Below are 27,790 nucleotides of genomic sequence, written 5' to 3'. Positions count from 1 at the left end.
TTTTCCTATGTCCTTAGTAAAACCCGCGACAGCTACATAAATAAAACAATGTTAATCTTACTGGTAATCTAAGTTATTCAAGGCCTGTTTCTAGTAGGGCAGCTGCTAGTCACAGAAGCTCAGACAGCTGAAAGCCCCAACTTGAAACTGTGCCGTACCTGAGGATCTGAGGACTGACAAACATTAAGGCACTGGCGACGATTTTCAGGGCCGCGGCCAACAGATAGATGGACCAGTAGGTGCGGAATATTGCAGGCAGGACGGATGCCAGCCTCTTGTTCCTCGGTCGGCTTTCCACGAAATCTATGCTGTTTCCCAGCTTGCTGAAGGATGCTTTGTTGGTCGGGGTAGGCCTAGACCAGAGGCAAACATAACATTACAATAACATAAACACAAACTGGTGCATCTTAGAATATTTCTGGTGCACACTGTGGTATGTGAGAAAAGTGTGTCCAGATATAAAAATAAATATCGTTATTCTATTATACCATTTCATTACCGATATACCGCCTTTTTTGTTAACACATCATTACAATATGTTATTTGAAAGACTTTATAGATTTTGCTCAGTACTATACAGTAGTTGCTCTTTACAGTTTATAAAAAAGCCTTAATACTTAATGTATTTTAAATTTTTTCAATACTTTTTGAAGTGAAACGTCTTTGCTGAGGGGGTAACAATTTTCGAGCGTTACGATAATTCCGATCGCATGAGGGGAAATAGCTTGGTAAGTGTAGGAAGGGGGGCAAGAGAGGAGGGGAATAATTAGGTAAGTGATGGGAGAATCGGCAGAAGACGAGATGGCATGGCACACACTTTTGCACACATGCACTCTTTTGCACACGTACATAGTTGTGAAAAATTTAACACATGCACACTTGTACACAAACTTGTGCATACTTTAACATTTGCATACTAGAACATTTGCACACACTTTTTAATTTCAAGAGTCCTGACACTCACTCGACTGAACGTAACAAAGCTGACAAACCCTTACCCATTCAATGCCACCTCGATGGGACCTGCCACAGTGCTTAGTGGACGGTACTAAAATCACTCTCATTACTTCTGGAACACACCGTATGTTCATTGACATTTACTCCTCCTCTACATGTCATGTATATTTACCCCCAATTTTCATGAGTATTTTGGATACCTCCTATATAATATAAACTTCAAGTAAACCCCGTGGCGAAATGCATCATAGTAATCATAATAAAACACTGAGAAGCCATACTAGCACCACTTACCTGCCAGCAGACCGTACAACTTTCTCCCACTGCTTGTCGAACTTCGGGACGACATAGCGAGACGAGTTCTCTGGACTGATAGTCCACAGATCCTTGGTCGTGAGTGGTGTTCGGAAGCCCTTCCACATGAGCGGATCCAGCCACAAAAATAACATCTTTGATAAAAATGATGCTGCATCCTCTGGGAATGGATTCTGCAACAACCGTTACAAATCACGGTTGTGACATTATACTACGTGATTATGTAAGGGTTTCTGGATATAAAATAATTTTATAGGTACAAAGATAAAACTCAAGTTTTTTTTAGTAAATGCCACTTAAGGTGAAGTTTGACACACCATGTTCATTTTCTTATTTTATTGTCATTACTACTAGTAAAGGGCTATTTCAGTAAATTTAACACTGTACCTAATTTGCATTTGTTGCCCTGATACAAAAGTTTTCCACAGATATTTCCTCGTGTTATATAATAGCAGGTATAAAAAGGCCTGCAAGTGTGTGTAATTGCTATTACTTGCATGCCTTTTTACACTTACAAAATACGGCATCTGTGAAAACATTTTTGACAGAACAAATGAAGACTAGGTACAATGTTAAATTTATAGAACTAGCCTGTAATTAGCAGTAAAAATGGGGGTGGGATGGGGGAGGGGGGTAAATAAATAAAAAAATAAACCAACACTGTATGAGCAACCCCACCTTAAATCTGTCTACCAATATTAAAATTAACCAGTTTACAGAGTAACTTTTATTGTTTACAATTTAATTTACATGTTTCAAATGTATGTATCTAAGTATTCAATATTACTGACTGATATGCCATGTTGACTTTTTTTTGTTCTTGTAAAATTCTTTTTGCATGTGTATATTTACACAGACACAGAAACACACAATCAAACACACACACAACCGAAAAGATACAAATACTAAATTTGTATCATACTAAAGAGACATCTATTAACTAAAATAAGCCAAGAAATAAAGTATGGGCAAGTATAAAATATCATAAACTTGACCTACATGTCTGCTTTGACTTGCGAGCACAAATGCACGCATGTACATAGGTTTACAAGTGCTGCTTGCAAGTGCACTACATTGCTGAATATGATTTAAACTAATACACACAACAATTGTAATTATCTCGCATGTATTTTGGGTATGGATATAACATGAGAAACATTCAAATGACATATTAAAAAGAGTGGGTTACACAAGTAATAAGGTACAGCAACATGACGGTATGGTTGCATAAAGAAGAGACTAGTTACCTCACACGGTGGGTACTCTGAAACCAGCGGGCGCTGATCCGCAAAGCAATTGAAGATGAACAAGGCGAGAGATGCAAAGTAGTAAACAACAAAGCTGACGTTCTCATAAACTCTCTCAGCTTCAAACTAAATGGACAAAACATTTAACAATAATATTATAGCAGCACTTGTGTAAAACATACAATACTTTCACAAAATTTTGACAAATATTTTAAATGTTTAAATATTACTATACTAAAAATATTATATCGGGAAATGAATTGATACTTGCACTGCGAGCAAACTGAAGTGCCTGAAAATTAAGTTCAAAAATTAAATTTTTATAGTAACTACAAAATTTCTGATTTTATTCATGTTATAAAACTAATATATTATTTTTGTTTGTAACATTTAATAACAATAATTTTTAAAGTTTGTAATAGATGACTAAGTTCAAATAAATTGGCTTGCTCTGAATCCTTCAATTTCTGGTTCTTTTATTTATGTAGTTTATAAATTCCCTGTTCACTGAGTAAGTATCATTTTTATTTGGATGGTTTTCTAATTATCTCATATTATTGTTTACGATTATGAAGTTCTTGACAATGTAAACATGTAATTATGCAATCAACATGACTCATTTTACAGTGATTCATAAAATCAATATCAAGTAAAAAAATCATTAAAAATATAGCATATATGTGTACATTAAACGATTAAACAATGCTTATAGCATGAGTAACAGTAGCTTATCAAAATTTTGAATATATTTCAAATACATAACATATATTATTTACAAAAAAATAACATTTATACACAATAGTAATGAAGCTGTCTTGAAAACAATGAAGTGCACTCATTATGTGTATTGTTGTTCAGCAAAACTACTACTATGTAGTTAAAAATGTGTGTATTACTCTTAGTATGACAAGTTGTGTGAAAACTGGTAGTCACACTTAGAATGTGGTCCACAGTGACATAGGCAGTTAGCAGAAAATATTCAATTTACAAATTTTCACGAAACTTGACTTAACGTGGCATCGCTAAAATCTTATCGGATGCTAACAACATTCCATCACACACACAGGATGTACGTCTATACTACCCATCGTGGGTAGTGTCGACGTCAATGCAATTATTGCAGAAATGTCCTCACTGGCTCTCAGCGCTCAGTGGACACAACAAATCACGTTGATGCACTGCGCGCAGAAATGTCCTCACTGGTCAACATTACCAGTGGACAGAAAATTAGCCACTTTAAATATTTCATCACTTCAACTATGTGACTTATAACTGCCATATCTTTTCCGGGTAAAACATAATTCATAGCCACATAAAATTTCTACATTCTGCCATGAATCACCTTAAACCTGGCTTCTGGGTCAACCAAATGTTATAACTTAGTGTAAGTTGGCTGTTTATACAGGTGTAAATGTGTTGTAATTTCCAATAATCTCTTCGCTGACCAATGCTTTAAGCTTATAACAGTTCTCCTTTATTATGTCACAAACTCTGTAAATTCCTTTATAAAGTAGGAACAACTTCCTGGTTACTTGCTCCCAGAACTTGCCAATTGGATTCAACCTCTTTAAAACTGTCTCGCATCTGTAATTTATTCATGCGCGTCATCTGTCCTCTTCGGCAATGTTCAGCGGCGAGGTGAAGATGCACCTTAATGAACTCTTCTATATGCTTTCGCTCATCTTCCAAGCAATATCATCTGCTTCTCCCTCCTCCTAGTTTTTGTCAGTTACAGGTAAAATTGAGGTTGGTATGACCTCTGAGCACAATTGTTCTGTGCAACATATAGGTACACTTATATTTTAATGTAAAAAATCAAAATATTGTAAGCAGTTGAATGTGTTTGTGATTTGAAACTGTACAGTTACCAAAATATTTTGATTTTGAGGATAGGCAATAAAAGTTTTGATATAAACTAGATACACAATAAGGAACGATAACCACAGTTTGAAAACAGAACTCTCACTTTCACCACTAATTAAAAAAAAAAAATTAAAATTTGTGTACAGATAGCACTTTACGATAGTCTTGATGCTTCTTTGACTCACTGTAGCGTCGGTAGTCATCACGGCCCCCCATGTGCAATTTTAACATACTTTTGAAGTAACTAAAGACACAGCCACTCCTTTGTGCTTTCACGATACTTTCGAACAATTCTTTTGCAGCCAGATGTAGAAGGAACAAGAGCACGCTTCATTTCACCATGTTACATCAAAAAACGGCGACGTGAAACACACCACAACTGCAAGAACTTATTCCGGTCTCCGGTGTTGGCTGTTGCCGACTCACGCACCTTTCCAATGTTGCCAAAACATATACCAAAATTGGACGTAGTTATGCAAAAAGGAACCAACCCACATGAAACCTATTCTGAGTATTTTGAAGTTAAAGTTAATTATAAATTGTAATTCTCGTATTGATAACATAATGTGGGTATAATTTTAATGGTCCAGTATAAATACTGATATAATAATAGCAACGACGGTACGATCAACCTTGTACTATTTTAATTTATTTTCAAATAAAATATAACAAAATTGTGGGTTGGTTCCTTTTTGCATAACTACGTCCAATCATCATGCCATAAACTTATAAAATGCCGACCACATTGTTCCACAGACGCTGCTAACCGGTTACATGCACAACACTGGACAGCACTGCCACTGGTTGGCGTGCTCACCTGGTCCTGTGCGCCGCCGGCGATCCAGCGGGCCAGCTCCGGCACGCCACACAGCACCAGCAGCAGCCAGAACACGAACTGCCCTCCGGAGGAGGTGCGGCCCCGCAGTCGGCTGACTGCCGTCAGTCCCAGGGACAGACCCTGCAACAGGAAGCCACCTGACTCCCGCAGCTGCCGGACTGCCCTCCCGCCAGCTACCACAGTGCCTTCCAGCTAATACAGACACACAGTGGCGGATCCAGGATTTTGGTTTGGGAGGTGCTTGACCCAGCTGAGCCTAGGCTTTATCAAGGCAAACACTAAAACAATAGTGGACCCAGATGCTTTTGGAGGGGGCTTGAGCCTCTTAGCCCCCCCCCCCCCCCCCTCTGGATCCGCTAGTGCAGACACACCATGCTAGCTTTTTAATTTTCTAGTCATTCCTATATTCGAGTCTCGATCAACCAAGATTACATGTCATCAGAGCCGACCTTAAGTGCCATTACCAGCAAAGACTTTCGACACACTTGCTTCAGGACCTAAAAAATGATTTGACTGTTGTCGAAAGCCTAAAGGAATTTAACCTCTAGGATGCCTCTACTGGTTAGGCAAATCAAGGAGCAACATGAAAAAAAACCACACCAATGAAAAGCTGGAAAAAATATCACCTCGAAAAATAATACCAACGGGCCAACTGAAAAACACCATTTTCTCATTCCGCCCATGTTATCGGTGATTTGGCTTACCCGACATTGCCACTGTCTACGTTGACTCTCTATAACTATGTTAATAAAGGCTCTACTGTGTTAGTTAAAGGGGCATTCCATATCAAATCCACCAACAAAATAATTATTTTAAACCTTGAGGTTTTCAAAATGTATCACATTTGGTGATTGTGTTCAGTATGACCAAAAATACAAAGTTTACAATTTTTTTTACCATTTTTGATATATAAATTTTATAAAAATTAAAAAAAAAATTATAGTTTGTAGGAATATTCTGAAATATTTAAAAGCACGTAACTCTAAAACTGTTTGTCCTAGAAAGCTCAAATTTGTACCATTCTCTTTAGAATGACAATGGCTTTAATTTGATACATAACTTAAGTGTATCACATCACTTTATATTTTTTCAAAAAAAAAACCTAGAAAAAAGGTTTTAACCATTTTTTCGCTTTGTGGACCTATCAACCTAAATTTTTTGACCATAGTCATGTTAATAGCCCACAACAAGAATCGAGTGAACTTCGTCTTCGCCCTTTGACCTGTACCGTGAGTTTGTGTGCAACCATGGAACTTAATTGGAAACTACATTTTAATTATCATCCTTTGGTACCAAAGAACAGTCAACATGTTTAGTTTTGGAGTCTGTGAAGAGGTTGCGTGAGCATTGTTTGTAGCCTTAATGTACATTTGTTCTCACGGTTGTAATATGGTGGCCATTGTGCAAATGTGAATTTTTGTTAAAAGATAATAAAAAGCAGTACTTTCAGTTTGTGTCCGAGATATATTATTTCAGCAACCAATCAACGACAGTTACAGTAATTTTTCTGGAACTTATATAATTTTCAGTGCCCAATTTATTTCTGCAAGTGTTAATGAAACATGCATGTCCACTCCTAGGCCAATCCATTTGCTAGGCAGGTGGTCTAGGGTGTGACAAACTTGATCTAAAACCAGTTAGCTATTACTTTTATCGAACATGAATAAATGATTTAGGTACTTGTAGATTACCTGATAGCAGTTCAAATAAGTAATTTATTTTATGTATACTGTATTCAAACACACAAGTTTAAAGAAGTGATAAAAAAAATATACAGAACTCATGAAAATCATCCCAAATATTTCTCAGGTGTTAGGTAGACAAAAAGAAAATTGTAATAGTAATATTGGTTGGCTGTTCACTTACAAATGTTGCTATTTTAACAATTGGTGTGCCAAAATCCACTGGATAGACTTCAAATCCTTGTGCTTCTTTATAAATAACATATGCAACATCTGATACTGAAAGCAGAATCAGGAACAAGGTCAAAGCCTGAAAAAAAAAAACTATCTAAATATGTATCCCGTAGAACTCTGTGAAAATGTGTCATATGATACTATATACAAAGCAAAACACTAGTAAAACACACAATAATAGAGAACCAAACTTAGTACATCATAGAGTTATAGAATACTTTTGGAAGAAACCGAACTATGTGAAGACTAGATCATATTTTGCAATAAGCCTACAAATATTAAATTATCATAATAAAAAAGTAATTGCAAAGTATTTATTTATAACGTGAATCACTGCAGAATCACTTTGATATGAGAATAACAGTTTATGCAAGGCTCCCAATACCAGAGCTCCAAACTAAGCAATTAACCCCACCATCATCACTGAAAAATAACTGCATGAGTTTTTTTTTTTTTTTTTTATGTTTCACTTAGGTCACTGAATAGAAGGATTAAAGAAGTCAGATCACGGAGAAAAATTTATGTGGAGTTCAGGTAGTATCCTGGCTGGGAACCAGGTGGCACTGCAACCACCTCGGCACGGTTGTGACTTTGTTCCATCACTTTGTAGCAGTAAATGGGCTAAACATCTGACAGTCTGGTCATTAGTGACAGTGACGGCGAATGAGATGGGACTGAAATTCTGAAGGAATGAATGGGTAGGAGATATTAAAGTACCCAGAGAAAACCCACTGGCCCAGGGAAATGTATGCCACGTTTTCCTCTTGCAAAAAATTAAAGTTCAATCCCAACTGTAATCGAACCCAGATAACATTGGAGGAAGGCAAATGATTTGGGCACTCAACCAAATTGTAGCGGTCCAACATTTTTGGAGCTAGGGTCCGTCCACCAGGGATAAGAGAAAAAGATGTCTTACCAAAGAGGTTACCTATTTGCAACCTCTTAGTGCTTTGCACAGTGGTGAAAGGTGAAAGATAAAAGATGAAAAATGAAAGATGTTGGGAGAAAAAACTCAAATGTTGTTTGCCAGTGGTGTTTGACAAAGTGGGCAAAGGAAATTGCAGGGTTAAATGGAAGTATTTTAAAATGCATGTGCAGTGTTTTAATTTTAGTATCTTTAGATACTTTAGGCTCAAGAATTCCTATGTTCCAAATGTTCTGGTTGTATCAATACACATCATTAATTATGGCATACATATGCTCTATTATCTAAAACCTAGTAGATGTACTATTTTTCCTGGAGTAACTCTACAGTATTTTATTTTAGAGATCAATGTAATAGGTCATGACAAAAATATAAATTTATTTCTTAAACAGAAATGCATGATTAATGATTAGTTTGATTTTATCACTTATAGCTCTGTAAGTATACATTATCCTTTGAGCTGATGTGAATAATAAATTTATCACAATAACAAACAATATAATATTTGTGTTATCTTGGTGAGCTATTAAGTTTCTTCTATTTCCATAACTTGTTTTATTATTATCATTTCAAGGTCAGAAATAAGGTAAAAATGAACACAAAAAGTACCTAATTACTATGCGAACTTACAATTTTGGTAATATTAAGCCAATTCCAAGGGATATTCCTGAATTTGCTGTTGAGGATGCAGTATGTTTCAAAAGGTAGAAACATCCACAGGAACGCACAAGGTATCCAAACCAGAGCTGTCTTTTGGAAGCATTCTGTAAAACTTGGGTGTTCTGTATACCACGTCACATTCCAGTCCTATAAAAAAAACAATATAACTGTTAATGCTCTACTCTTCATAAAGCATTGATGAATTAAGCACAAGAACCCATAATCAAGCAGATGCACAGAAAGATATAATTGTACATAGTTATTACTGTGACAAAGTAAGAAATAACCCAATTGTGTATTATGGAAACAGCAAATTTAGCAAGATAATACACAGTGACATAATAATTAATTTTAAAAAACTAAGATTACCGTCAGTTCCTATTTCACACTACTGTCAAATTTGAGTAAAAATAATGTAATTTTTGAAGTGAAAACTTCTTTAGCCGTGAGCGATTTTTGGCAGGAGCAAAACTCATGGGTTCGCGTCACCGACATGCTAGTGACGTGTTGCGCCAGACTGGCGAATTGCAGCGGCCTGTGTACATGTATACACATATATACACTAATAGATTGTATATACTCGACTGTATCATGTGCGTGTTGGACTCTTTTTGGATGGGTAAAATCTTGAGTTTGCATCACCGACATGCTGTAGTGGCAGTAATGAAGTTAAATTGACCATGTGAAAAATTTAATTTATGTATACTTTGCATTGCCCAGTGAACACATGACCTAGGTCTGACATTACTGGTAAGTCATAGCTAGGTAATGTATTTTTAAGAAAATTTGTCATACCACTAACATCTGTTGTAACTAAAAAAATGGTGTACAGATAAGTAATATCATGCTGACATCATACTGATACAATGCCAAAATCTTTTTCTGCTATTCCGTGGAACTCCGCCAACAGAACAACATCCCTCCTTCGGGATGCTGTACTGACGAAGATTCTTCGTAGTTTCTTTGTAGTAATCGGCTAGTCGCTGCTGTATATTTGACAGACAGCTCTAGGAGTTTCTATTGATGCTTGTAACTACCTCTTTGTCTGACGTTGCAATACCTTAAGACGATTCACTCCTTTCCTAGGAAGTTTTGGGATTATTCTTCAATTATGTCCAACTCTTCTTATAACAACATAGAACGTCCACTGAATGGCACTTCCTTCAATTTATTTTTATATGATGTAATGGTAGAGAATTATTTTTATCTATATTACAGATATTCGTCGATCAATATAAGAATGGCTTCCACTGCTTACAATAAGTATCTTGAACTTAACCAGAAGTCTTTCATCCAGGAGCTAACTTTAATATATCTTTTTGGTACGACTATGGAACGATTGCTCCAATTTTCCAAAATGGAAACTTTTTTAATTCTTGTTCACGATTCTCAAAGATATGGTGTGAATATGAAAACAAAACTGACCAAATAAAATATTTAATCAGAGTGAAGGGCCTAACCACCAATAGCAATCAGCCTTGTAAGTTCAACCTCTCATAACACAATGTAAGCTTAAAAACGTAAATTGACATTGGTGGGTTCAAACAAAATGTGAATAATTAAACAAGCTCGACGCTTAGAGAAATAACGGCAGGCAAAAAAAAAAAAGAATACATAAAGTAATATTTAGTTTGCAATATAATACTTCTACGGGAGCGAAACCATTTGCCTCTATACTATATTGTGAAAAAAATGAGTAATAAAACATATTGTTTCTTTTATAAAGTTTGTGGAAATGTTTTTTTTTTAGATTTAAGTGCAAGTATAAGCTCCCGAGAGAACCAGCAGACATACTTAGAAGCTTTTGAGAGTGGAAAATAGCTAAAAATGGATGTTTTCAGAATAATTTTTAAATATAAAACACACTGTAGATATTCTTGATCATGCCATAGGTACGTGCATAACCCTTTTATCGTCATTTCTATGCTATAAAATGTTAGGGTAAACCATAAAGTCTCATGGTTGTCTTACGAATTATGAAAAGACTGTACCCCAGTTCAGAACCTAGCTCTTAGCAGTGATATCACACTAGATGCTCCAGTGAGCGTCACACTTATCATTCCACCTCACTAACACAAAGACACTCCTGGCTTGGCACATTTGTTTAGCCAATGTGTCCTTAGCTGGTAACAAGTGTTTTATCAAATCAGGACACACATTAATGCACACATGCGTAAACACATACAAATATAAATAGCCCAATAACAGCAACAAGTCTCTTACGTATGAAACTAAAAGGAAAATGTACTGTTAGTCTGTAGGACATTCAGATTCAACATTTACCATTAACAACGCTGGTGGGATAACAATGACGACAAGTAAATACGAGTGGGGACCACAATGACACACAACGGGAAATGTGAAACAAAAGTTGAAGTAGAGGTTTCTATGCCGTTTCGTGTCCTTCCGTCACTTCCTGTTTTACAGGTGGACCAATGTTTTGAACCTTCCTCTGTAACAACAGGTTGCATACATGTCTATTCAACTGTTCACATTCCTACTAGCTTCATCACAGCTAATGTTACCCGGGCACACACATGGTGTACAGAGCTTCAGGAGAAACAGGCCAACTTGAAAACAACTTAAGATATCAAAGTGAGGTCTGTTTACGAAAACCATTTAAGAACATGCTGAGGGGGAAGATAAGTAGTTGTTTCGTATTTAGTTTTTAAATTGTATTTTCAGAAGAGTAAAAATGGCTAACTCATGTGTTTTCAGAATAATTTTTAACATTAAACACCCGACACAGATTTTTGAAAGCACTCAAGGATTTGCATGAAATCTTTACCTTCATTTCTCTGTGTTATGTTATGGTCACCACTTCTCAAAGCAGAGAAAAACCACTCTAATCAAGTTACACTTTAGTTTTTTTGGATTAAATTAAAGAAACTGGAACCTTTTTAGGAACCACAAGATTTCAATATTTATACTAAAAAAAGTAGGTACAGCAATAACATTTCTAAAGTTGAGAATTTTTGTAAGTGGTCGATTGGAAAAATACACATTATTTACTATGGAAGACAATGCTACCCCGAAACCCACTACCCAAGCTTTGTTACGCATAAGCACTGCCATAGACTTCCACGTGGCTGGCAACTGTTCAATATTGACATTGTTGTGTTTTGGAAAACAAGATGCTGTGCATGTGCCGAGATCTACTTCAAGGCTACCACATGTTATGACTACAGCGTTAACGTAGTAAAGGGGTCTTGGAACACTGTTTCACGATACTTAAAGATTATTTTCATTTCAGGCTTAATTGAAAAATTTATAATTTTTATGTAAATATGTTATTGTTATCTTCTAATGTCTTTCACATCTCATTACTGAGGGCAAAAGATGGCATCACGCCTACTGCCACCTCAATACAGATAGGCAAATCTGCCAGTCTGATATAAAACAATGTTTTTAAACACTAACACATTTCTAAACTAAATAAATAATCAAAATTAAATATTTTAAATTTTTAACAAGACTTTTTTTTTCCACAAGTGGTACCTGAAATTTTCTATTTCAGTAAAAACATTCCATTTATAACTAGTATAGAGTATTAAACCACTATTTAATATTTTTATAATTAAAAAATTTCTTTAAAATTACTAAAATACAGTTTCTATCATTATTTTCTATTCACACTAATAAAAATCCTATTACTGACACACTTTGAAATTCAAAGTTACATTTTACAAAAAGGTCTTGCAGTAGGAATATTATGACCTACTTTAGGAAAAACCAAAGAATTTTTTATTCTTATAGATTTTTTTCTGGGGGTTGGAAGGAAGAAAAAAAATTAAGGTACCATGGACATACTGTATACATTTTTAGTCTTGATTTACAATGGTAGAAGGGAAAGGGGTTGCAAACAAGCCAGTCAAGACACCAAAACAGTGTTTTATAGAGATTTTTCAAACAAGGCTCAGCTAACATTCTGCAAACAATACACAGACTTTATTACAAAGCCTGCCATAGGAAGTAATATCTCAAAGCTCTACCTGCCTAGAGCTCATCCACAATTTGTTAATGAGTAAACTAATAATAAAATAACCAAATGACATTTAAAGGCATATGAGAACTGTCAGAATTTCATTCTAACAATTATGAAATATTCCGAGCATTCCAGAAATTGGTAGTAAATGTTTTTTTTATAACATTCATGATGATCTTATAATGATAAAGTTAAGTTCCTAGTCAATAAAACTTATACTGTAAATCTTTAAATTAGGTGGCTATTATACATGTATAAATGGATTATACATAGCAAAGCAATCTCAAGAGTGTCAAGAAAATTAAACTAGGCACTAAGAAGTGGGAGAAAAAAACATATTTTCAAAATTAGCATGATAGTGTGAAGAAATACCCACAGTAATCTAGCTGTTTTCATGATTAACAGCAGAGAGAGGTACCACATTTATTGTTTCACAATAACTGTGATAACAGCATTTGCTATAGCATCTTCAACTCAAGATAGGTATGTTGATGCTCTTACATCAGAACATTTTATGGCTCCACTCTACAGATAAGAACAAATTTAATTTTAAAAAAAAAAACTTAAAATTAATAACTAACCACGGGCCAACAATCATAAGATTTTTTTAAAGATAAATATATTACTAGAGAAAATATTATAAGATTAATAGCAATAAAATTGTAATAATGATATTGAAGTAAATATAACATAACAATTAAATCCAAGGCATAACAGAAAATGCAAAAGATATTAACCTAATTTAACAACTAATTCCATCTATCAAAATGTACAATTAAAATCATAAATCCCTAGTTTGGGCTTTTATTTTGAAAATTTGAACAGTTGAAAAATGTGTAAAAATTTAATTAGTTTCTAGTGTACGGTTTTTTTTAGAGTACACTGTAAAAGTAAAAAAAAAACTTCACGAAAAGAAATGAAAATGTGATATCAATCCCAAATTGATTACTTTTACATAGTTGCACAGCACTGATATGACATGAAACAAAAGTCATGAAAATAAAAACAATGACAGCGAAATCTGATTTTTCACATTAGTCAAATAAAAAAAAGTGACTAAGTATTTTATCTTGTATTCATTTGTGGGTTACTTTAATTTTAATTATTTTCATGAATTATGTTTGCTTTGACAACACTAGCTTTTCTAATCCCGTATACTTGGGAGGATCATGTAAATAACTCAATTTTTTAATATTTAATATGTGGCTTTTCTGCTGTGTACTGAACAGAGCAAAAACATAACTATTTGCTGAGAGGTTGATTTCTGTCCGAGAGTGCTTGTAGTCATGATAGTATGCCCAATGATAAAAAAACTTGAAACACAGACACAAGTCCAAAACCCAATGCGGTGATAGCTCATAGCCCATGCTCCATGGCTCGGAGTCCTGGACAAAATAGCATCACAATATATTTGTAATGAAAAAGGTCTTTTTTTACATGCCACACAACTAGCAATGTGACCATAAATCAAGTGTGGCTGCATAAACTTCAGTTGAATGGCATTTTATTCTTAGCACTTATCCTTTAATCTATAACACATTTGCATAAATAATTTTATTATGTTTTTTGCTCATTTTCAGTACTTGGTTAGGTTTCTGTTTCAATGTAAATAATGGCTGATTGATGTTTCAGAGGTGGTCATATCTTAGCAATATGTTGTTTTGCTCGTATTTCTCATTAGTTCATGTTTTCAAGTATGGCTGTTAGTTTACTTAATTTAAATTTTAAACGCCACTAAAAGTCAATATTACCTATTTGGCTTATTGGTTAAGTTTTCAAGAGAGTCATATATTTTTCTTTACTTGTTTTGTTATTAATCTTTGTCTGAAAGCATGATGCAATGTGATGGTAAATTACATCAGTGTTAAAGAGAGAAAGAGAAAGGCAGGAGTGTACTGAAGTGCAAGAGAGAAACAGAAACCATAGTTTCCCGCTGAGCATGGGAACTCAAGGATTAATGTATCATAATTGGAAAGGGACTGAGACGGATAATCCCCTAGTTATAAGTATGCACAGTTTCTTTTTTCCATTCTTATTAACTTGTGCTTTGACTGGCTGATTTTTGAAAGTATGTTTTAAGATTGTATGTGATTTGTTGTGGAGTACACGTGACCACATCCCTCCTTCGTGGCTGGAGGTAGTCAGGCTGGTCACTAGTCATGTTGCGGTCGGGCGGATTTGAGTTACACATATTTTTAATGTTACAAAGGGGTATGATACTTTGTGAAAAACGTATTTAACTGAATTTCATTGTTATTAGACCTGTGTCACTATTGCATTTGTTCCTTCTTTTTTTTCTTTTAAGGTATTATGGTTCTATTGCCAAAGTTTCAAGTTTTTCCATTAAAAAATGTATTTAGAACTTCAAACAGGTTATATTAATAAAATTGTATTATTGTTTTAGGTGTGTGTATTCCAGGGTTAAAAAGAAAAAAATTTAAGGGCCAGAATTATAATACTGACACGATTAATAATATATTTTTTTTTTAAAGTTAAAATCAATCAAATAAGTCATTTAAGGTCAGTTTAAAAGAAAAATATTTAAGAAGAAAATTACATAATGTGTGTGAATGCTCAGTAATTTATTTTTCAGTAGCATTCTAAAAAGGTTACTACTGACGAGACTGGCCAGCGAGGATCCAGGGGAGCCCCACCTCTCGGACAGGTAGCGCCCGTGCCTCTGCGGTGATCCAATAAGAGCGGTGACTGTCTGTCCCCTCTCGAGTGTCTGGCACTTCCCCATAGAGGGGTGACTAGGAGGCCACTTTTCTCGCAACTTCCCTGATGAAGCGACACTTCAGACGGCTACAGAGACCTTCACAGAGCGGGTCTTCGCAGGCATCAAAGACGACACCGACCTGCGACGTGTGTGACAGAGGCTGGTGGCAACACTGGCGAGAAAGTGCGAGACTTATGAGAGAACAGAAGTGAAGAGGGTGAGAGACCCCTTGGCGAGTGACAAGGTGTTTATCAAACTGGGATGTCTCAGAGAGGTAAATGTAAAAATATTTCTTGTCTTATGATTCATCCCACAACTCAAACATGAATTAACAAATCATGTGTCACAAATTGAAGCTATCATGATTTAATGACATGCCAGGAAATATGGTGAGAGTACATTTATGATTAAAATTATTTTAAAATATTAAGTTTGTTTTTCACAATATGTGATAAAAATTTGTTATTTGTAATTAATTCCTCAGCAACAGAAACCAAAATAAGTGCAAAAATGAACACGTGGTAAACATGGGTTAATGTATAACAGCTATTTATAGTTCTCCGTTATTTGACAGATTTTGCTACAGCAATAAGTACTTGTATTTTTACAGAGAGCAGCTGAAATAAGATTGTGCCAGGTTGTTGAAACACAGAGTCATCTTACGCAGAAGGTGCTTGTTGACTTGTCTCGTCCGGTACCTGCAGTGATAAGGCATAGTCTGAACTCCAAGGTGAAGCCATGTGTACTATTTCACAATACATACAGATAATTATTAGCACATATTAATACATCAGATTATAGAAGTTTCACAAGATGAATCAGCTAAAAATATGTCAAGATAATAGCAGAGAAGAAAGCATCTGCAAACATGAAAGAAATAAGCATACATCAAATGTTACATTTTTATCATCTAATAAGGCCTTGTGAATCATAGTTTTCTGATGAATTTTGTTGTAAGTTATCTTCTTGTTCTATATAGGGTAATGTAATGTTCCTTTCAGATAAGCGTATAAAAACCAAATAAATAGTTGGTTTCCTTCAAAAGTTCATATAGCTAACTTAAAAAAATAAACCTTGTAAAGTAATATATCATATATTTAATAGCATTTATATATTTATGTATGTATGTATGTATGTATGTATGTATGTATGTATGTATGTATGTATGTATGTATGTATGTATGTATGTATGTATGTATGTATGTGACTTGTTTTAATGAAATAAAACAAATGACTTAAGAATAAAGTATTAACAACCAATTAAATAAAATACCCCAAAAAATAAAAATGTTATGTTTGCTTTTTTCAAGCAAAATCATTAGGTACTATAATTTCTATGTGTAAATTTGGAGTTATAAAAAATTACAATTCCCTGTCATTTTCAAATAACAATGAATTTTTAAATTAAAATTTAATACGAAATCAACTTGTTAATAAAAAAATATACTAGTTGTACCGGACCCCCTCCTTCACAAAATACTGGCTACGGCCCTGTTGCTGGGGTTGAAGTTTCTATGCTTCTACACTATGTACAGTGTTCGACTTAGTCCTTTTGAAAGGTTAAATGTGAACTTAAAAAAGCTTCTTTCTTCAAAGTGTAAACAGTCATCCGTTTACAGGTTGATTTCATGTTTATTGTAAATTTTTTTTTTAATATGCATTTGTATTATAAGTTGTACCAGCAACCACACTAATAGGGATAGCTAAGGCAAGCCAGTATGTTTAGTATTTGGAAATTGCCGCAGTTTAATAATTTCTTGTCTTCATTAATTATTCTTTGGATGCCTATTCCTTTTTCTGCAAGCTTTACATGAGTTAAACACAGGTTTAATTACCGTACATTTGATTTTTACTACGACTGCTTAGTATTCTTCCTGCCAGTTGCGAGCTCGCTGGTTGCTACAACAATCCTGGGAAGTTGAGGTTGAAAACGAAAAGAATGGAGAGAATTCCATGACGCCATGGTCGATAGAAGACATTTCCCTTGCGATGTGTCGCCAAAAACCTGGTGCCCGCAATGGAAACAAGAATTTTGTGTCAACCACGATAGTTAAATATTACAGTGTTAGCAGAGTATTCAGATAGGAGAATTCTGAGTTCATCTACCTCAAAATACAGGGTATACGCCTTACCACGACATACAAGGCGTTTCGTGAGTGCTTCCAGCATCGCGACTTCTAAATCTGATTCCTGTCATCTCGTGGTGAGAACTTTCCTTGTACCACGTTTTCAGGACCATTTCGTTTCGCCGATCCAGTCACTGAATCGTAGCCTACGGCAGTCGTAGTTGATTAGAACTCTCTTACAGCGTCCCTTTCTACAAGTTCCTGCGACCATCCACCGATCTACCCGGAAGTCTTGAGAGGCCGAAGAACATGATCTACCATAAATAAAGCTAGTACCGGTAGTTTTAACCAGTGAGAATTCAGTAATGACGGTGTAGTATCCAAACTTGGCCAGAGTTCATTTATATCTGGCTATCTGTATTTGGTAGGTTATTTCTAAGCTGGTGCAATGTTAGGGTATCTGAACATAATTTTTCTATTCAGACTTGTTCAGATAATGAGGATTCATTTCAAGTGTTGTACCTACCTATGTGCTGAAAATTACGTAATATATTAATATTCTGATATTTATTTAATTATTTGATATGATTAGTTTTGGTACCTACTAACCATACACGAATACAGCCAACCACCATACTTTGCCAGCCAGTTAATATACTTTACCCTTAACATACACTACACCGTAATATCATCTGTAATTACTCAAATATAAGTAACTGTGACGTGTTAGCTGTGTCAAACGCAGTTGTAATAGCTAGGCAGGCACATACACGCTCACAGAAGAATTGGCTACCACAACGTGGGGCCGTACGCGTCACAAAAGTCTAGAAATTACTGTCTACTGACAATAGTCCATGAGTACTCAAGATTCCCATTTGCTTTTCCATGTAATAACATGACAGCATCATATATAATTACATGCTTTTGTCAAAATTATTTTTTTTTTTTTCATGCCAGCAGGTAACACATTCAGACCATTCATATAATACGAACTAAACACAAACCTTTCTAAAGTTGCAAAGAATATCGCTACAACCTTCACGGCAATGGTCAAATCTAAAGGTTCGGCGACATTAATTGTAAAGCGGAAACACAAGCTCTGAAATTAAGGGGGTTGAAAATTTCTCAATGGAAACTAGTTCTGTCAGATGTATTACACACTATTCACTCTTTACAGTGTTATGGTGCTAAAAATGCTCTTTGTACACAGCTACAACAGTGCTTGTATGGTGTGCACATAATCAAAATACTATCCCACAAAAGTCGTATTGAGTGCCCACTCTGTGTTCAATATCCACAATCATCATTAATAGACTAATCTATCCTTACGTACAAAATTGACTATTAAGCAGCTCATGTTGACCACTTAAATATAATTAATTAGTAATTAATAATGTAACATGATGGAAATGGGCAACTATCAGGTAATAATATGCAGTGATACTACTATTGTAAACTGTTTGGTCGTAACAAAATTAAAGACGAGGACCACCACATATTAGAATAATCACAACTATCCTGACGTGTAAACCGTGCAAACAATGTTACCTATGTGATAGGAGGCTACTGAAAACTACTGCACAGGCAGTTTCACCTACAAAAATGAAGGAATGTGCACCTAAATTTATTTGAAATATCTTCTGTGGAGAGGCTTACATCATCAGACTTATGAGTGTTGAAATTACTGGGTCATATGTAAAAGTGCTACATTGTGAGAGATTATATTGTGCTACTATGCAGCACTAGTTAGTCACAAATACCAAAAATATGTTAATTCATAATAAGAGGCTAGAAGTGAAATGTATGTGCACCTGGAAATGTGTTATAAATTTGAATATACAAGGATATCCACAATAAAAAATGCCCAGCACTGTTTGATGTTTAATATTTATTTTAGCTTAACTAAAACAGTAACCAAATTAGTACCCACAATGCAGCTACATGAATTTGAAAATTTGAGTCATAGAAATTTTCACAACTTCACATATATATCAATATTATCATATTTATTATTAGTTCATGTTTTAAGCATGTCTGTTAATTAACTTAATTTTAATTTTCAAAGCATCGAAAGTTATTATTACCTATTTGGTTGGTTTGTCAAGTTTTCAGGTGTAGTTATAAATTTTTCTTTACTTGTTTTGCTATTATCCTTTCAAAGCATGATGATGCAATGTGACGGTAAATTACATCAGTGTTAGAGAGAGAGTGTGATGCAGGTGTGCTCCGAAGTGCGAGAGAGAGACAGAAATGGTAGTTCCCCTCTGAGCATGGGAACTCAAAGACAAATGTATCAGAATTTGAAAGACACATAGAAGGGAAAGCCCCTAATTATGTACACAGAATTTTTGATGTGACGTGTAATAAATCGATGAACGCCGGCTGCACGCACGAAAAAGTGTCCCGTAATGCACATTGTCCCACTACGATGTGTCCCATTACGCTTATTGTACGCTTGCGTCGCATCTCTCTTCCAACCATCGATTTGACTTTTCAATCATGTTTTCGTCGTTTGAATTATTAATATTATGTATTTTATAGATAGTCCACCGATTTTCAGAACAATCGGTACGGTTATTTAAAAGTTATGTTGAATTTTCAAATACGTTTTTGTACGAACAATGGTGTTTTACAGTTACACATAATAATTCAAATTACACCCGGGATCTTTTGTACATGTTTTAAAAAATATTGTAACACATTATAAATAAGTTTGGTGTATTTGGGATGCGTATTTGTTATAAAATCTTATTATAAAAACGAAATAATATTATTCCCCTACGGTGCTTCCATATACGGTGACGGACGCGAACCGAACGAATCGCGCTATCTATCCGCTTCCGCGGCACCAGGCACTCGTTAATACATATTTTCCAGGCACTATTTTATAAATATTTTCCTTTGTTTATCGCGAGGGGCGTTGTTATTATTAATGAATTATAAATAAAATTTTGTGCCCGGGGCCACAATTGCATATCATTTTCAGCACTGGAAGACATAAAAACGTAAAATATTCTCGACAAATTTTAATCTCGGCCCCACGCACCACGAGCGTCTGGGTTGGAGATTAAAGCCGAAATTCTTTCTTAAACTTACTAATACTTATTTTATTAACTGCAAGGGAATTTTTATTAAATTCTACGTTTAATTTCACGACGAACAAACTTTGTTGTTAAATGTTTAATTGCGAAAAAGCGTAAAACATTCTCGATGATCTTGAAGTTAAATAGCAAACATGTATAAAAGTTATAGTGAAAATAATCTCTTCGTTAAAGTAATAAACATATTTGAATTAATGAGTGCAAATAAAAGTAAATTTATCAATTAAACTGTAGATTTCATTTCACTCCTTGTTTGTATCCATACAAAATAGTTATAATTCAATAAAAATGATTCAATTTTATTCATAAAAGTATGCAATCATTTCATCAATGTTTTGTTATGACGTCATGTTAAACTATCGTCCGTTAACCGACTTTACAGACAACCAATGAAGTGAATGAGCATAGAATAAAAGTATTTTCGGATTGTTAGCATTTTTTTCCGCATGAATACGCAGGTATTGTGATGAAAATTAAAAAATTCAATATCTCCGAAAGTAGTTGGAATTTCTTATCTCCGCCGGTTGATTTGAAAAGAGGAAGTGAAAGAGCACAGAATAAAAGTGTTTTCGGATTTTTAGCATTTTTTTTTGGCATCTACCGCGACTGTACATATTTACCAAAGTTGACTGAAGAAGTATATCCATGTTTATGGAATAAATCGATAGAAGAATATAGAAAAAAAGATATGCGAGATAATGTCTGGGCATCTGAAAATACTTTTATTCTGTGCCCTTTCACTTCCTCTTTTCAAATCAACCGGCGGAGGTAAGAAATTCCAAATACTTTAGGAGATATCAAATTTTTAAATATCATCATATGTAGAGTCGCGGTAGATACCAAAAAAAATGCTAAAAATCTGAAATACTTTTATTCTGTGCTCTTTCACTTCCTCTTTTCAAATCAACCGGCGGAGGTAAGAAATTCCAAATACTTTAGGAGATATCGAATTTTTTAATTTTCATCACAATACCTGCGTAGTATGCGGCGATCACCATTGTTTCTTGTCATAGATAATAAGGTTTCTTGTTTACGAGTATCATGTTTCTTATTGGACAATTTTGTCACGTGACTGTTCCGTGATTGGCCAGTATTCAAATTAACCAATAGGTGATTATTTATTCCGTGATTGGTCAGTATTCAAATGAACCAATACGTGATTATTTATTCATTTATTGTTCAATACGATGTTTAATTAATCTGTCAACTTCTGCCGTGAACGACTACATCATTTCCTTATAGTGGCAAAGGAAATGTACCCGCCTCCAACTTAGGTGAGTTTTTAACGTTTCTAATTTTAAAGTATTATTTTTTTATTTGGATATTGTTGCGCAAGTAATAAGTAAAAAAAAATTACGTGAGTTGTTAATGTTCATCATTTGTCCGGGTTTTGTTAGGTCAGGTCAGTTACATTATAAATAATTTAAAACTAAAGAACCATTAAATTAAAATCACATTATTTTTAATGTCCGCTTAGTTTGAAAGTATTTATAATGTAACTGACCTGACCTAATCGACCATTTTATTTATTACGCATTCACTAACACACGTCAAAATAAAAAATGGCGACGTTCGAAGGGTTAAACGGGCGTTGTATAGCTAAATTAAAAAATTCGATATCTCATAAAGTATTTGGAATTTCTTATCTCCGCTGGTTGATTTGAAAAGAGGAAGTGAATGAGCATAGAATAAAAGTATTTTCGGATTGTTAGCATTTTTTTCCGCATGAATACGCAGGTATTGTGATGAAAATTAAAAAATTTGATATCTCCGAAAGTAGTTGGAATTTCTTATCTCCGCCGGTTGATTTGAAAAGAGGAAGTGAAAGAGCACAGAATAAAAGTGTTTTCGGATTTTTAGCATTTTTTTTGGCATCTACCGCGACTGTACATATTTACCAAAGTTGACTGAAGAAGTATATCCATGTTTATGAAATAAATCGATAGAAGAATATAGAAAAAAAGATATGCGAGATAATGTCTGGGACTTGAACCCCAGCACTAAATACATCTAGAAACAACCCCTCCCTCTCAATAGCTCTGGGGAGTCCCTTAACTTGATTCCCGTACTTTAATGCAAAAAGAAAATCAAATGTTAGTAATTTAAGAAAAAAACGTAATTATCACGTATCAAAGTTTTGTTACTTAATCCTGATACACGATCTTGTGTATATTGATTCTGTGGTACATAATGCTAGCTGTTTTAACTTAGTACATTGAAAGATCCTGGACATAACCAAAACTTGAATACCACAATACAAACAAATTATGTCTTTTCTTTTTTTGACGTGACGTCTAATAAATCGATGAATGCCGGCTGCACGCACAAAAAAGTGTCCCGTTATGCACATTGTCCAGTTACGCTGTGTCCCGTTACACTCATTGTACGCTTGCGCCGCATCTATCTCTCTTCCACTCGATTGGAACAACCATTGATTTGACTTTTTCGAGGCTCATTAAACATGAAACACTTCCATTCGTTTCCAACTTTTCCTATCATCGTCCTATCCTTAACAGAATAACAAAGATTGGAAGAAGTTAAATAGCAAACATGTATAAAAGTTATAGTTAAAATAATCTCTTCATTAAAGTAATAAACAGATTTGAATTAATGAGTGCAAATAAAAGTAAATTTATCAATTCAATTGTAGATTTCATTTCACTCCTTCTTTGTATCTATACAAAATAGTGATAATTAAAAAAAATTATTCAATTTTATTCATAAAAGTATGCAATCATTTCATCAATATTTTGTTATGACGTTGTTACGTTAAACTATCGTCCGTAAACCGACTTTACAGACAACCAATTTTTCTATACAATTTACAATCATAATTAATTTTTACATCACAACTTTTTGAAATGTCCAGGATCTTTCCACGTACTAAATCAAAACAGCAAGCATCATGTAGGCACCACAAGGTCAAGGTATGCAAGATCATGCTATCAGGATCAAGGTATAAACTAGGATACATGAAATAAACTGAAAAAATCAACATGTTTCTTAGATAAGGCAGTATGGAATATATGAAGCTGATGTTCAAATAAGCTGGCAGGCCAACTCAATCTGTTAATTCGGCTTGCTTTAGAGGTTCATGTGATGGAATGCCACATCAGTCTATTTTCATACTTGTAAAAAATCTAAAGGACATCCACTGGGATACATATCTGACTGCGTAAGTGGGAGAAACAAACACCTCCGGATCATCTTTTGGGGGTTGCTTGCTACTTTAATATGGTTATTTTCATATATGAGATGTGTCAGTATGATCTTTCAAACAAATTATAAAGGTATCTTCTTTTTCTCAACATAATAATGACCTGATAAAGCAGCAGATGGAAACCTTTACCACCATGGTGTCTCTTAAGAGTACATTTAACTCTCACAATTTATAACCAGTTTTTTACTCCCTCCCCTTACAAACACCCCTTGAAATTTCAGTTCTTACCAAAATTTCTCTGCCCCATTTGCCTAGATGGTCCCGTTCCTCAAAAATTCCAAATTTTGTACACTTGTCTTATAAGGATTTATGAAAGCTCACCATTTTGAAAACACTTAAATTAGTATTTTTTGGTAAAATATAAAAATAATTTTTCTTTTTATCACTGGGTTAATCTGTTTGTCATTAAGCTGTCCGAGGCTGTTGTTTGTCTTATTTTCTTGTTACAACTGTATGGTTGTCAGCCCACTGTTCGTCTGTACTGTGATATTTTTTCCGACTAATTATGTCCACAGAATTCTCTGTGCTGTGTGTTTAACATTTGACAGTTAATTTTTGTGGTTTCCCTAAGACAGTGAAAATTTGCAATGGTGTACATCTCTGAAAATGTTTCAAATCTCGATAGTGTGGTCGTGATAGATCATTTTTTGTTGTATGACTTTGAACATATTTACTGTGTGAATTTGTATGATATTGAATATTCATTACATTTAAACTAATTCATGTAAATGTTTGCACTAGCCATGCTAACCCTTAATAGTTTCTCTAAAAAATTATTATTTTTTATAATTTTTAATTGCCATCAGTTATGTGAATTTTATCTAGTAGGTTAGGTAGTTAACAAGGTGATAACTTATGAGAAGGCTTGGTTAGGTTAGGTAGGCAATATTTATTACACACTAAAATAGTGTTTTCAAAATTATTAAGTTTTAAAAGATCACTTACATGAAATATGATATTAACAAACAAAATTACTAATACTGCTGTTGACTAAAACATATCCATCATGTTCTGTACAGTGACCTAATTATTACAAGTATATATGAAAAACATAGTGAATAGTTACCCAAAATGAAGAGCCGCAAATCTCATCTAGATTCACATATGCCATAATTCCGAAAATAATCTACATAAGTTCCTTGCTAACTCGGTAAAAGCCGACTTTCTATTACAACACATCTACAACACCAATATGCGCTTTCATTAGCCGAAACGGCCGAAACCCTAGTCAAACTCGAATAGGGAAACAAATTCTTTACGAAGTTTAGGTGCTACCATCTTACAACATAAATTATGTTTCAAAATAAAATATTTAAACAAATTTTACTAAAAATAAACGTTTTGGATCTATTTTACTACTCTATAAATAATCAAGATTGTTAAATAATTTTAATAAAAAATATTGTGTGAATTTAATAATTCTATCAAGGTGAAGACATAAAATCAGCTGTTTGTAAAACAATGAGGGTGTGTTTCGCCTTTTCGAGCATATTTGGTAATTGAATAATTATGAGAAAGGTTTTAGCGCTAGCAAATACCGTTTCTAAAATTAGACAGTAATGTTATTTCACAGTGTGTGCCGCCAACTAGTATTTCTGGCACAATTCCAAATTTGAATTTTTGAAAAATAATGTTGCCAGTCATTTTTTCTGCAAGAAATCAAACCTTTTCTGCCTCCTGTACACTCCCGTTTAATCTTTCTCAGACCAGTCACCCCAATCTTTCCCAGCATTAAATCTAATGTTTCCAACCATCTAATGACCCAGCAAGTGCTATCGTCTTATCCCCGCCTTTGTGCACATCCGTCGGGTGTAATTCTCCTCCGAGCCGTGACAAGAAGTGCTATGTCCTGAAAGCTATTAGAGCAGCAAGGTTCTGAGAGCCAGCCTAACGCGAGCGATTTCAGGCACACACACAGCACGTATTAAATTACGTTTCGGCACGCTTCGGCCCCAGCCGAGAGTATTTCCCACTGGCAGCATCACTTCCCCCCTTTCGTGGCATAGTTGCGAGTTATTTCCCCTGGGTGTTTGAACGCCCACTAAAAGCCTGCCCCCTGGCGCCTCACGCAACAAACAGTGCCCCGTAGTTCATTTCCAAGCCACCAGAGCACTGCACTAATCCCCTCTATAAGCCCAATGCTTTAGCAGTTGCCTCGTGTGAGTCGATCTCGCTTTGATTCGGACACCCTTCAGTAGTTCGTGCTGACATCGGCCTGTACCAACAACTTCGAGATATCGAAGTCAGTATTTCTCGACCACCCCCTCAGAAATCTTCGGAACCTTTCGGTCTGTAAGACGAAGTCTCCCCCCTTTCTTTTGATTGACTTCCTCTTTTAATTACGAGTCGCTGCCACCCCAAAGCGACTTCGTGCAGCGAGGGCAGAAGGAACACAGCTCATTGTCGGCGAGCCGCACATCAAGATTTCACTCCGGTCATTGTTCAAAAAATGTTATCACCTAGTCAAGGGATGCGATCCCTACATGCTTTTAATAATTAGCAATTAGTCAGTCTGTAGTAGTTATGTTTCGTTAATAATACTTCATAAAATTTTCTATCCATTTGAATCATGGAAACGTCTGCGACAACTGCGTGTTCGCGAGCTCCGCACCCTAGCTGACGCTAGAAGCCATCTCCCTGAATGGTGAGTTTTTGACAAACTTTATCCCCCGACCATCATTATTGTTAGTAGGCTTTTTCTGCCTATTTTGTTAACTGTCTGTTAACCAGTTCTGATCATGTTTGATTCGGACCTGTTCGCAGACAGGGTCTAAGGGCCGGATGCGGACCTAACAACACCATCCTCGAGTCCTTCCTTCAGCATTTAGGACAACTAAGGCGCCCTGATGCCTCATTAACAGCTCAACTTCGGCCAGCGAATACCAAACATCTATTTTTTTAAATATCTTCAGAAAAAACAATTTTGTCACGATTTTGAAAAGATCGGAACTCCAGAAATTTTTTTCGGAACTTTAATCGCTCTAAGCGCTCACACTGGGATTGTAAAACTTAACCTGTTTATTGTTTCTGATTCTATTTTTATTATGTCCAATGAAACTTAATGGTAATGTTCTATTTGGGCTCACCCATTCTTTAAATTATGTAATTTTAATATAATTTAATAATTTTAATATATTTGTCAACCAATTAATCAAATCTTATTATGTACTTAAGAGTTAATCAAACTTAGAGGTACTTATATCTAAACGAAATCACGCCTATTTGTTTTCCTTTTGTTCAGCATTTTGAAACTAAATGATCGACCAGTTACACAAGTAATCAAGAGAGAGTGAAGTGTAACAAAATGGTAGCAGAGCGTGGTTTCATTTGTAGGTAGTGTGTGATTTCGTCTATAAGCAATCCCAGTAATATATATAATAATTTAAATTTTATTTTAATAAATTATTCAATAATACATTATAAAATAGTTTATTTATTTTAATAGGTACTCATCTGAAGGGGGAAAAAAATAGAAAACTCCGAAAATTGTATTTTTTAAAACTTGTGCCCAAAAATATGAAGTTTTGTATCATCGGTAACTTAATCTAACAAACTATATATAACAATTTACAAAATTTTAAATGTAGCTAACCTAACTGTATCAACTGTTCAAAACAGTTAACTATGTATTTGTAAGTTACTTGTAAAATCGTAATGCTTCTTGGCAGTCATCAAACACTATGAGAGGAACAAAAAAATACAATTTTCGATAATTTTATATAATCTTTATTATATCACTTACTCTAGAAAATTAACATTTAATATTTACAAAAATGTTTAAAAACCTTTAATTTAAAGACTAAATTTTTAAAACATTAAATGTTACAGATATTCTACTTCGTTACTTCATATACCTACTGACACCGTCCCCGCTACGTCCTATGATTTTTACGTGATTTTTGTTTGGGTTCGAGATCTCAGGGAGGGTTCGGCCTTGTGGCTAGAGGTAGGTGTTAACGCAGTTGGGCCCCCCGAACT

General features: G+C 34.7%; 1 protein-coding gene across 1 annotated transcript in view; it reads right to left on the bottom strand.

Annotated features, from left to right (window-relative positions):
* The window catches only part of LOC134536793 (multidrug resistance-associated protein 1-like), a 159,665-nt gene extending 134,625 nt beyond the window's left edge, over positions 1–25,040 (bottom strand). Inside the window, 7 exon segments of the mRNA XM_063376723.1 lie at positions 159–353; positions 1,252–1,445; positions 2,520–2,645; positions 5,200–5,340; positions 7,087–7,212; positions 8,692–8,868; positions 24,879–25,040. Of these exon segments, the coding sequence (XP_063232793.1) occupies positions 159–353; positions 1,252–1,445; positions 2,520–2,645; positions 5,200–5,340; positions 7,087–7,212; positions 8,692–8,868; positions 24,879–24,923 (1,004 nt within the window). The 5' untranslated portion in view covers positions 24,924–25,040.
* Positions 25,041–27,790: the final 2,750 nt, after the last annotated feature.

The sequence above is a fragment of the Bacillus rossius genome, chromosome 11 (genome assembly GCF_032445375.1).
Source record: "Bacillus rossius redtenbacheri isolate Brsri chromosome 11, Brsri_v3, whole genome shotgun sequence".
In the NCBI taxonomy this organism is placed as follows: Eukaryota; Metazoa; Arthropoda; class Insecta; order Phasmatodea; family Bacillidae; genus Bacillus; species Bacillus rossius.
This window is presented reverse-complemented; position numbering and strand designations above follow the sequence as displayed.